Source organism: Monodelphis domestica, chromosome 3, assembly GCF_027887165.1.
Source record: "Monodelphis domestica isolate mMonDom1 chromosome 3, mMonDom1.pri, whole genome shotgun sequence".
NCBI lineage: Eukaryota > Metazoa > Chordata > Mammalia > Didelphimorphia > Didelphidae > Monodelphis > Monodelphis domestica.
In genome coordinates, this window is record NC_077229.1 from 213,969,419 (window position 1) to 213,981,655 (window position 12,237).

A 12,237-nucleotide genomic window follows, 5' to 3' on the forward strand; every position below is an offset into this window, starting at 1 on the left:
CTTTATGATCAAATGCCTTTTTTATGGTTTTCATTTTTCCAGTCTTTCTCTTGACTTTGAACTTTATGTTAAAATTGGGCTCTGCTCACCTAGGTGTGGGAAGGTACTATTATACACTTCAACCTTTTTTTGTGCTGCTATTTTTAGAATAATTTCTGGTAGACTACAAATTTTCAGTGCTTCCAAGATGGTGTGAACCTAGGAAAGATATAGCCATGGCCCTCCAGGTTTGCACTTGGGATTTTACCCAGGAAAGTCCCTGGTCTTCTGCAGTCAGAAACATTAACGTTCACTTTTGCCTTGGAACTCTGGTCAAGGTCCTTACACCCATTGAGATCAACCCCCAAGTCTCCTCTCTGCTCTGGAATTGTGACCCAGAACTGTAGATGGGCAACAGAGTTGCCAGCCAGTGCTAGCTCTACCTAGTGCCTGCAAAAGGTTCCTTGCAATTTTTTTCTGATCAGTTGTCCAACCTCCTTCCTGTATCTGATCTATTACTGCAGCTTCATGTGTGGGCTCTGGACAAACTTCCACCCTGCTGTCCCAGACTTCTGCCAACCTCTTGAGTTTTCCTAGGGAGGAAAATATCTCAACTTAACCTTTTGTTGGTTCTGCTGCTCAAAAATTTCATTTAAATAAATTTTAAAAGTTGTTTAGGAGAATGTTGAGTGATTTCTCCACGGTTGCCTCTAATCTGCCATCTTGATCTGCTACCTCAATTTTAAGGAATCTGACCAGGTCAACTATGTTCACCTTTTTAGTGATCTCTGAACTATATATATACTCTGGACTCTCCCAATTTCTTTCTCCATTTTAGGTACCTCCCTCTACTTTTGACTTTTCAGCTTTCTTTTTATATGTTATCTACTCCCATTAAAATATATGTTTTATGAGGGTAAAAATGTTCTTCCTTAAAAAAACTTAACTGACTGTTACGACATGTATGATATACTGTACAGAAACCTAAAGAAAGTTATATTAAGATATTTTGAATGAAAAAAGAACACTGGAGTATTTATTATGCAAGTATTTGTGAGGGTTACAGGACTGAGCATTATAGTACATATTTACAACTACATAAAAATGGACAAATCAAGATGGGAAGAAAATTTGAAGAGAAATAAGTTTTTTTTAATTATGCATGTTCTATCTAATTTTTATTATAAATAAACAACCCTAAAAAAGTTAGTCAGGGGCCAAAAGACAAGCAAAAAAATCTGGCAAACCCAAAAGGAAAAAAACAAAAACAAAAACTTACCAGCATATTTTGTGGTGTTTGTTTCATCCATAGACCAAAAGCAGTAATCAAAGGCAAAAACCTGCATAAAAAAGAACAAAAGAGATATAAAATTCTCAAAGCAAGCTCTTGTTGCTGTAGTAGGTTCAAACATGATTTATTATCAAGACTGGAATGGTAAGAAATTCTATTTATCCAAACTCCTTTATTTGGAAGATTTGAAATAAAAGCAAGCATGGACTGCCTTGATGAATATTAAGATTTCTACTTTTGTATTGCATATGACTTTACTGTAAATTCCTACCTATTTAGAATTTAGATAAACCAAACTCCAAAGAAATATTCTACTTTAAAGGAAAGAACTAAGTGAAAAGTAAACACTTATTAGAAATTGATCCCCACCCAAAGCAAGAGTAGTGAGATGGCTCTATCCCATAATAGATACTTACTAATCATGGCTACAGACATATCTGGAACCAGATATCTACTAGCTGAGTGATTCCAGGCTAGTTATTTAACCTCTACTTGCCTCAGTTTTCTCATCTGTAACATGAGGATAATAATAGCACCTATCATCCAGGGTTGTTGTGAAGATCATGAAAAATGATAGTTGTAAAGTACTTAGAACAGTGCCATATACATAGTAAGTACTATATAGATGTTAGCTATTATTGCAGCTGCTGCTGCTACTGCTGCTGCTGCTGCTGCTGCTGCTACTACTAAAGTGACTTTCCGTGTATGTCATATATTTCATGCAGATTTAGTTCAGCATCTCATATTTACCACTTCCAAAATAATATATAAAGAAAATTAGGGATCTCTGACCCAGCAATACCATGCTACTAGGCCTCTACACCAAAGAGACCAAATAAACAAAACAGAGGATGGTTCTTTATGTACAAAAACTTTGTTTAGTGGAACTTTTTGTTGCAGTAAAGATCTGAAAACTAAGATGGATTCCATCTAACGGAAAATCATTGAACAATGGATATAATGGAATAATTCCTATACTGTAAGAAATAATGAAAGGAATGGATTCAGAGAAATTTGGAGTGGCTACTGTGAATTTATACAGAGTGAAGTAAGCAGAACCAGGAAAACAATTTATACAACTTCCTGCTGTTATTCAATCATACAACCATAACACTGGGAGGGAGGGAGGGAGGGAGAAAGGGAAGAAGAAAGGAAAGGAGGAGGAAGGAAGGAAGAAAGGGGGAAGAGAGGAAAGGAGGAAGGGAATAAGGGAAACTAGAGCTGCAATTTTAGTGTTATTCCCTTCAATTTATAGATTTAGAAACTGAAGCACAAGGTCAAGGGTCAAACAGGTATAAACTGTCTGTGACAGAATGTTAACTTGAGTCTTCTTGACTTCAGAATTCTATCTACTACAATAGGTTGAATCTTAATTTGCATGACTTCTCTAAAGACAAATAAATGAGTGGGGGAAAAAACCATATTATAGTTCATTTTCACCTAAATGAGCTGAATTTGATCTTTCCCCCCTTTGAATTCCCATAACATTTCATTACTCTCAGGGCATTTATCCCACATTGCTTGGGTAGACTAAAAAGTTCTTAAAGATATGGGGCATGTTTTAATCATCTTTCTTTGTATCCAACACAGTGTCTAGCACAGAGTAAATATATGGATTTTTAATGGATTTTTATTTTTTTTAATATCACCTATATTTTCTATCTCTCCCTCTACCCTTACCTAAAGGCTATCTCTTATAACAAAGGTTTTTTAAGAGGAAGAAGAAAAAATAGCAAAACCAAACTACACATTGAAAAAATTTTGATATTATATGCAATGTTACACACACATTGATTCTACCCCACCTATGCATTTGTGTTATTGTGTGTAAATCTGTACTTTTGTTCTCTTCTCTGAGACCAAACTTGTTTTATACTTTCCCAACATTCAGTTGCAGTTGTTTGCTGGTGGTTAATGTAATCCGTGTACATTATCCCAGTTTCTACTTACTTCACTTTGCATTAATTTGTGATTTGTATAAATCTTTTCCATTTTCTCTATATTCATTATGGCTGCCATTTCTTACAGCACAGCAACATACCATTACATTTATGTAATACATTTAGCCATTTCTCAGTTAATGAGCATCCATTCTTTCCCTTTCCCTGGTACTATGTTAAGTGTTGCTATAAATATTGGTTTTCTTCTTCTCAAAGACCTCCCTAAGAGCTCCTACCTTGCAGTGGAATACCCGAGTCAAAAAATATGGACATTTTAGCCACTAAAACAATGGCTAGAGTTGGGAGATGGAGTACTTTGCATAGGAAGCAGCAAGGCTAATAGTATCACTGCATCACAGAGTATGTGTTCACGTCAAGGAAGAGTGTAAGATGAAAGAGAACTGTAAAATAGGAAGGAGTAAGGTTACAAAGGACTTTTATAGACAGAGGATATTATATTTGATCCTGGAGGCGAGAGGGAGTCATTAGAAATAACTGAAGGCGGGGTGCCGGGAGGTGTTGGTTAGACTTGCCCTTTAGGAAAAGCAATTTGACATCTGAGTGAATAAAGGACTAGAGTGAAAAAAGATTTGTAACAGGAGGATATTGTAACAGTCCAGGTGTGGAGGGATTACATCTTGTCCAGACAATAGCAAAGCCAGAGGAGAAAAGAGAATTTATATGAGCAATGTTATAAAAAATTGAAATGACAGGACATAGCACCCAACTAAATATGAAAAATAAGAGTAAGGAGTCAAGGAGGATACCTAGTTTGCAAGCTTGGGTAACTTGGAGGATGGTGGTACCTTCAACTATAACAGGGGAATTAGGAAAAAGGGACAGTTTGAAAGGGAAAGATAATGAGTTTGGTTTTAGACATGTCTATAAGAGAGTCATTTCAAGATGTCCAATAAGCAGCTAAAGATGTGAGACTGGAAATAAGAAGAAGAATTAAAATTAGACAAGTATATCTGACAATGATCTGCATAGATATGATAATAGAATCAATGGGACCTGATGAGATTAACAATGGAATAGTATAGAGGTAGAAGAAAACAAGGTCCCAGAATAGCTTTACGGGATACCCACAAATAGTGGACGCGACCTGGATGAAGATTAAGCAAAGGAGATTGAGGAATGGTCACATAGGTAGAAGTAGGAGAGAGTAGTATCTCAAAAACCTAGAATGAAGAGAATGTCAAGAATATTATTGTGCTAAAAGGAATAATAAAGTGGAGGAATTCCATGTGAACTGGAACGACCTCCAGGAATTGATGCAGAGCAAAAGGAGCAGAACCAGGAGACCATTGTACACAGAGACTGATACACTGTAGTACAATCGAATGTAATGGACTTCTCTACTAACAGCAATGCCATGATCCCAGGACAATTCTGAGGGACTTATGAGAAAGAACACTATCTACAGTCATAGGAAGAACTGTGTGAGTAGAAACACAGAAGAAAAACAACTGCTTGATCACATAGGTTGATGGGGATATTACTGGGGATATAAACTCTAAAAGATCACCCTAGTACAAATATCAATAATATGGAAATAGGTCTTGATCAATGATATAAATCCAACATGTAAAACCCAGTGGAATTGCACATCGGCTACAGGATGAGGTGGGTTAGAGGAGGGAAAGAATGTGAATCTTGTAACCATGGAAAATTATTCTAAATTAATTAATTAAATAAAAATTTCCAAATTAAAAAAAAGAGAGAGAATGTCAAGAAGGGAATTGGTCATTTCAAAAGCTGGAGAGAGGTCAAAAATGTTGAGGAATGAGAAACAGTTATTATATTTGGAGATTTCTAGAACTATGTTAAGTAATAATGAAAATAAAGCCACCTTTACCCCTCTTATTTTCTGGAAATTTTTCTTAAATGCAAGTAATGTTAGCTTTAGTTTTTACTATAGATATATATTTCTTATCACACTGAAAAATACCTTTCTATGCTCTTTTAGAGGTTGTAGAGTAAATGTATTTAGAGTAAATTATATTTTTCTTAAGGCTTTTTATTCCTCTACTGATATAAATGTGATTTTTGTTGACTTGAATTTTTAATATAATTGGGTTGGTTGTTTTTTTTTAAGAATACAATATTTTCTAATATTAAGCCATCCTTGCATTCCAAGATAGAATCAAACTTGCTTATAACATGTATCATTTTTAAAAAAATTACAGCAATCTTTTTTTTTCTGGATTCATATTCACTAATAATGTTAGTCTATCCTTTATGTTTATGCCAAAAGGAATTTTAGTAGACATTTTTATTTCTCAATTTTTGAGAATGAGTTATGTAGCATATCAATTGTTCTTTTCCTATTTGACAAAATTTAACTATAAACTTATCTGAACTATGAACTTTTTTCCTGAGTGTTCTTCTATGATTTCTTCAAATTCATTTTCTAACCTTGGTTTAAGATCTCTATTTTGGAGCAGCTAGATGGCTCACTGTGAAGGTCCTGGGTTCAAATATGGCCTCAGCACTTCTTAAATATGTGACCCTCAATCCCAATTGCCTTGCCCTTACCACTTTTCTGCCTTGGAACCAATACTTAATATTTATTCTAAGGCAGAAGAGTTGTTTTTTTTTAAAAAAGATTGTTCACTCCTATTATGTTCATTTTGGTATTCTTTATTTTTTGTAGATAATAGTCTATTTCCTTCAAATTCTTCATTTTGCTACGATATGCTATATAGTGTTCTGATCATTCTTTTTAAATTTCTTCTCTGTTGTGATTTTATCTTATTCATTTTTTATTTTATTTTGGTAATTTAATTTTTGACTCTTCTTGATAGAATACTGACTTTATTGAGCCTCTCCTATTTTTTCATTTTATTAATATACATTTTCAAATATATGAATCTGCCCTGAGGACTACTTTGCCACCAGTTTCTCAAAAATCCTTCGACTGCCTGTTTTTTCCTAAACTATACTAAAATAGTTGTAACCCACTCTGTGGACTTCTGGGTTTCTCTATCCTTCACAATCTTCTTCCCTGGGTTTCTCACTCCTCCACAGCCATTCCTTTCTTTTTTCCTGAATCTTGGGGCTAATCTGATTGATGGGGCTCAATATGTTCAGTGATCGAAGATCCCCTTGAGACACTACAAAGGAGTTGATTCCTAAAATTAGTGCCTAAAACTGAAGCTACCATTAGGAACAAGAGGCTTTACCAACTTTGTACCAGTATAGCTACAGGCTAGGGTTGTGGGTATGTTGCATTTACTCCATTTGGTGTTTTTTGTTTTTGTTTTTGTTTTTTACTGGTTTATTTGAGGTGGGAGAAGAGGAGTTGAATACTAGGTCATCTCTCACTCCACAATCTTTGCTATGGCTAATTTTAAGGAAAGTTTTTTTTTTTTTTAAACCCATACCTTCCATCTAGGAGTCAATACTGTGTATTAGCTCCAAGGCAGAAGAGTGGTAAGGGCTAGGCAATGGGGGTCAAGTGACTTGCCCAGGGTCACACAACTGGGAAGTGTCTGAGGCCAGATATGAACCTAGGACCTCCTGTCTCTAGGGCTAGCTCTCAATCCACTGAGCTACCCAGGAAAGTATTTTTGAAGAGAATTTCTTTGAGAAAAAGCAAAATATGGAGAACTTGGGATAGTGTATACACTGCTTATTTATTAAATGCTCATTCAAATTTGTGAATGACTTTTTCTTTAACAACTTTATGGCCATAAAGAGCAATCTAGCAAGGTAATGAGAGTAGTTCATAGAGACTCTAGGGCTTTGAAAACTTAAGTACAATTCCAACTATTTAGAATCCAGTCTCTTGCCTCTTTCTCTGAAATACAGAACACACACAAGCACATTATATCTGCATTTTGTTCAACATATTACCTCTATATTTATCAGTCTCTGAAAACACATGCTTTATAATTATGTAAACCATTACATAAGTAGTAAGTAAAATTATTAGTACTTTTTTAAAAAGACAAATGGGCTGAGATGAATGAAATAGTATAGAACTTCCCCTTAGATTGGAGAGAGAACTATAAAGAATTATTGAGATATGTTTATAAGACTTATAAACAGTCTTAAAAAGAAAAAAAAACAAAAAACTCATGACCAAAATGTAACAATCTTAAATTTGATGAACTGCCCAGGTTTTGAGAACAATCTCATTCTATGTTTCAGGGGTGGGGTGGGGGTGAGGGGTTGCCAGATCAAAGGATCTAGGTTTGAATTCCAGCTCTGACTTGAAAAGAACATCAAATCTGTAGTCAGGGGACCAAAGTTTGACTACAAACTCTGCTCCCTTACTACCTGTATGATTTTGCGTACATAACTTAAGCTTTCTAGCCTTTGTTTCCTTTAGCAATGAAATAAAGGGGTAGGTGTGAGAGCTGTAGGGAATTCGTTTAAGTTTAAAAGTTGCAGAGTAGTTACTAATCAGCATTGATAGAAGTGTGCTATCTCACCAGGAGTCTCCTATAATAATGAAATCACAAACTGGATCCAAAAACTTAAGTAAAATGATTGAGATAAATTATTTCCCTGGTTCCTTAAAGCTCTAAATCTATGGTCCTAAACATTACCCTTAGAATTTAGCTCTTATAATCTAGCTCTAGCCTACCTTTTCAGATTTATTTCTCTTTAACTTCTTTCATAAACTCTATGTTATAGCCAAACTAGTATACCTATTGTTCTTTAATCTTGGCATTCCATCTCCCACTTCTATGCCTTTGAACATGTAGTCTCTCCCTCCATGCCTGGAATGTTCTCTCACAACTTTTCAAAATCCCAGCTTATGTGACTCTCACCCCCAAAAGAGGAGGCTTTCCCTATCCCTCTAATGATTAGTATACTCTCTCTCCCCAAATAATCACTGTATGTACATATGGGTTTACATGTTGTATTTCCCTAGAACAATGTAATATCTTTCATGAAAAGGATTGTTTTTTGTCTTTGATCCCCCCCAGTGTCTACCCTAGCATGATACCCTTGCACATATTAGGTGTTTGATCAATGTTTGTTGGATTAGACTAAATAGATCCTACCTGTGAGATCTTGAACAAGTTATTTCACTTTTAAGACTTTTCTCATATGGAAAACTGGTAGGGGAAATGGGTAAGGCAAGCAATGAGCAAATTGTACATGCTGAGTGTCAACAAGAGAGCTAAATAATACTTTCTGGTGCATGAGGCAAAGTCAGGGAAGAAAGGACAAAAAAAGGAAAACTGAGAGAAGGGAAGTAAAAGGAAACAGGAGAAAGCACGTAAAGATTTACATATGATAGTGAATGAAAGAGAGGGCTTAATCTTCATTCAATAACACCAAGGCCATAAATTGTCTAGTATGAAATTAACATTCTCAGATATAAATATAATCTGCTCCCTGCACAATAAAACAATAGTGGTTTTCTTGGTTTTAAAAAAATATTTGCATGGATTTGTTCAATTTTATCTGCATTAAAGAACTTTTCTCTCTTCTCATTCTGACTTTCTCTTCTCTCTTTGCACAATCACTCCACTGTTCACATCTGTAGGCCCAGCTGCCTTTAAAACCTCCTCTGACAAATATCTACTTTTAAATCTCATCTGACAGGATGCTGTCTTTTGTGCAGTTTTAGCAATAATTCTCATTCTTTCTGTTTTTAGATGTAATTTTCAAGTATTTTTATTTCTCTATTAGGAAGGAAAAGTGTAGGTATTAAAAACACCTGACAAATGGCACATCATATATATCACATAAACAAAATTGAGTCAAAGCAAAGAATAAAAGTCTTAAACTTATTTCTAGTGTCTATATTTTATATTTCTCGAAAAGTTTTGGTTCTCTCTACCTCTTATCTACTCTACAAGTTTAGAGAAGTCAAAACATGGCATTCAGCTTCTTTGCAGGTCCTTCTGAGGACCATGAGTCCAAACTTTTAGCAAGGTCAATGAGAATAACCAATGAAGACTTTTCCCCCCTGCAACTCTTCTCAAAAAACGAAAAACAGAAAAACCCATATCTTCCATCTTAGAATTAGTTCCAAGGTAGAAGAGCAGTAAGGACTAGGCAATGAGGATTAAGTGACTTGTCCAGGGTTACACAGGTAGTAAGTGTCTGAGGAAACTTAAATTTGAACCCAGGACCACCCCTCTCTAGGTCTGGCTCTCAATCCATTGAGCCACCTAGCTGTCTCTCAATTCTTATCATTTAAACATTTTTACTTTTGAAAGCCCTCCTCCCATATATTACATTGTTTTCCATATATATCACCCATCCCTTATCCCTTACAACAAAGTTTTAGAAGTAAGGTGGGGGGAAGACCAGTTTAGCAAAAATAACTAGAACACTAGAGGCAGCTAGAAGTACAGAGCGGGGTCTAGAATCAAGAAAACCTAAGTTCACATTTGGCCTCAAATACTAGCTGTGTACCCCTGGGCAAGTCCTTAACTTCCACTTGCCTCACTTTACTTCATCACTTCATAAAACTCCTCCTATGTACTTTTCTGAATTCTTCATATTCATTATTTCATGGCACATTACTATTATATCATATGCCTCTATCGTTTTTCAAAACTATCATTCACTTAATTGTTTCCAGTCTTAATTTGAGGATTTAGGATAGCTGGCACCAAGATAGAAATATAAAATGTAACTTTTGTCCTCACTAAATTTTAATGGTGGTACATTCATTCCCATGACAAAGCAGTTATATAAATCTGCTATGACTTGTTGTGGAGCAGAGGGAGAATATTTCCTTTAATATAAAAGACCAGCTTAGGTTATTACAAATGGTAGTATACATTTATGAAGATCTTAAAGCATTTAAATTGCAACATGAAGATCTTGTTAACTCTTTCTACCATTTCTGTGAAGCAGGAAAAGTAAAAGAAGAGTGAAGTCTAATTTTCAGAAGCATAGAAATAAGGCACTAAAAAGAAGGAAAAGGAAAAAGGCCTGTATCAAAGACAGAAGCACAGTTCAACATTTTAACCAGATTTCCATAGTCTAATAGAATTTGGGAGACTTATTTAAAATAATTTAAACTTTATTTCAAACTATTTCTTAAATAAACACTGCAATGTGTAAGCAACTAACCATAACCTCAAAGTTAAAACTATTTTTAATATTCTGTCTTAATGTACTCTCTAGAATGGATTTATACTTCATTAAAATAATTTCACTTGTTGTATAAGGCTGTAAGAAATTGATAAACAGTAGTATTTCTGTTTCTTTCATATTCCGACTTTTTAAAGACCACATATCATAGTTTCTCTAATATCTAAAATGTAACTTGGGATAAATTCCAAGCACAGAATACTAGTTCCAAAAAAAAAGTACTGAAATATCAACTTGGAACTTGGCAAATATTGCATTATTTATCTGCTGACTCTGGGAAATCATCATTCCTGAACATTAAAAGGTGGTAGGAGAGGAAAGTAATATATTGCCATTTAGTGCTTAAACAATCTTGACTTTAATGGACCTTGTACATCTGGCATGGGACCTATAGTTTTATCCTTTGTGTCTGTCATTTCCTATTCCCAAGTCCACTGCCCTGAAAACCATATTTGGCACAATTCTAGGGATGAATAATATTTAGACTTGACTGAGTCCAAGGCCTTTAGTCTAGAACAAGATCATACTAGTATAAGGAACTGATAAAGTCATTACAATATGTAACCAATGAGAAGATTTGCATCCAAAAAACAAGATGAAAGAAGTGAGCTCATTCTCAACCTAAATTTCCAAATGATATGGCTTAAGATATCTAACCTCCAAGATACCATTTTGCCCAGAATGATTCAAGACCAGGCTTATATTCTGCCAGATCCTCCTTAGTATAAATAGATCTTCCTTTGACCAACCTCAACCAATAAAGGAATAAAGCTTCTTTGATGATACATTTGCTCCTCCCACACAGGTATCCTCATACATAAGATAAGAAAACATGGTTAATACTGACAACAGGCAATGAAGAATGGAAGCTATCTATAGAGATCATAGAATAACAGAGATCTTAAGAGCTGCTCTTTCTGGTCTTCCTAATCCCTGTTTGTTGCTTATCTAGCTTTTGCCTGAACGCTTCCCATAAGGAGAACTCTACTTCTCTTAAAAGAAAACAAGTTTCATTTTCAAACTGATCTAATTGAGATATATGTATTTTTTTAGTAAAGTAAAATTTGCTTTCCTATAATTTTTAACCATTAGCCCTAGTTCTTTGCTCTGAAAATATGCAAAACAAATCCAAGTGATCTTTCTCATACTACTCTACAAATATTTGAAAACAGCTATTCTCCATTTTAAATACTCCTAGTTCCTCCAAATGATCCTCATCACAGTTTCAAGTTCTCTCTCCATCTTAATTACCCACCTTTATAGTAAATCATTTTTATAATCGGTATCATTTGACAGTGTCCTACCTTAAAATCCATTTAGCAAATTATTAAAGATTGGAAGAGTTAGAGAGAAATGTGTTTGATTTTTTGTTTGTTTGTTTTATATTTTCATACTTTGAGAATTTTAAGAATTAAAATAAAATTAAAGACACTAATATTTTGCTACTTTGACTATAGTGTTTTAAAATAATTAATAAAAATTATATTTTGCTACTTTGACTATAGTGTTTTAAAATAATTAATAAAAATTAAGAAACAAAAAAGGGTCAAACAATTCCTACTTCAAGAAATTTCATAGGCCTAAGATGAGGCAGAAAAATTAGCATTCCTACTGCCTTTGATGGGATAACAAGACAAGCAGGGTATGGGGACTGCTTACACATGTGCTGCTCAATGACGGTGGGAAAAAAAATCACACAATCATTTTGACCAGATCTACTAAAATTTATGTTACCTAACCTCAACTGGGGTCCTACTGTCACTAGGCAATCTTATTACTCATCGACTAATACTCTCCACAGCAGCTCTTCCAAACTTTTTCATCCTTCCTCAGACCTCTCATGGCTCTCACCTACTACTCTCTCAGCAGATATTGCTTCATATTTTACAGAAAAAAAATTTAATCCAATTGCTTTTAACTCCTTTTCCCATCATCTTTATCTCTTATTATTCAGGT

At 34.7% G+C, this 12,237-nt stretch overlaps 1 protein-coding gene across 8 annotated transcripts in view; it reads right to left on the bottom strand.

The window, feature by feature from the left end:
- KIF13A (kinesin family member 13A) overlaps positions 1-12,237 on the bottom strand; it is a 231,933-nt gene that overhangs the window by 130,578 nt on the left and 89,118 nt on the right. For all 8 annotated transcript variants that reach the window (XM_007487901.3, XM_056823484.1, XM_007487900.3 and 5 more), the window contains exon 4: positions 1,259-1,319. In XM_007487901.3, coding sequence (XP_007487963.2) covers positions 1,259-1,319 — 61 coding nt within the window. The remainder of the gene's footprint in view (positions 1-1,258; positions 1,320-12,237) is intronic.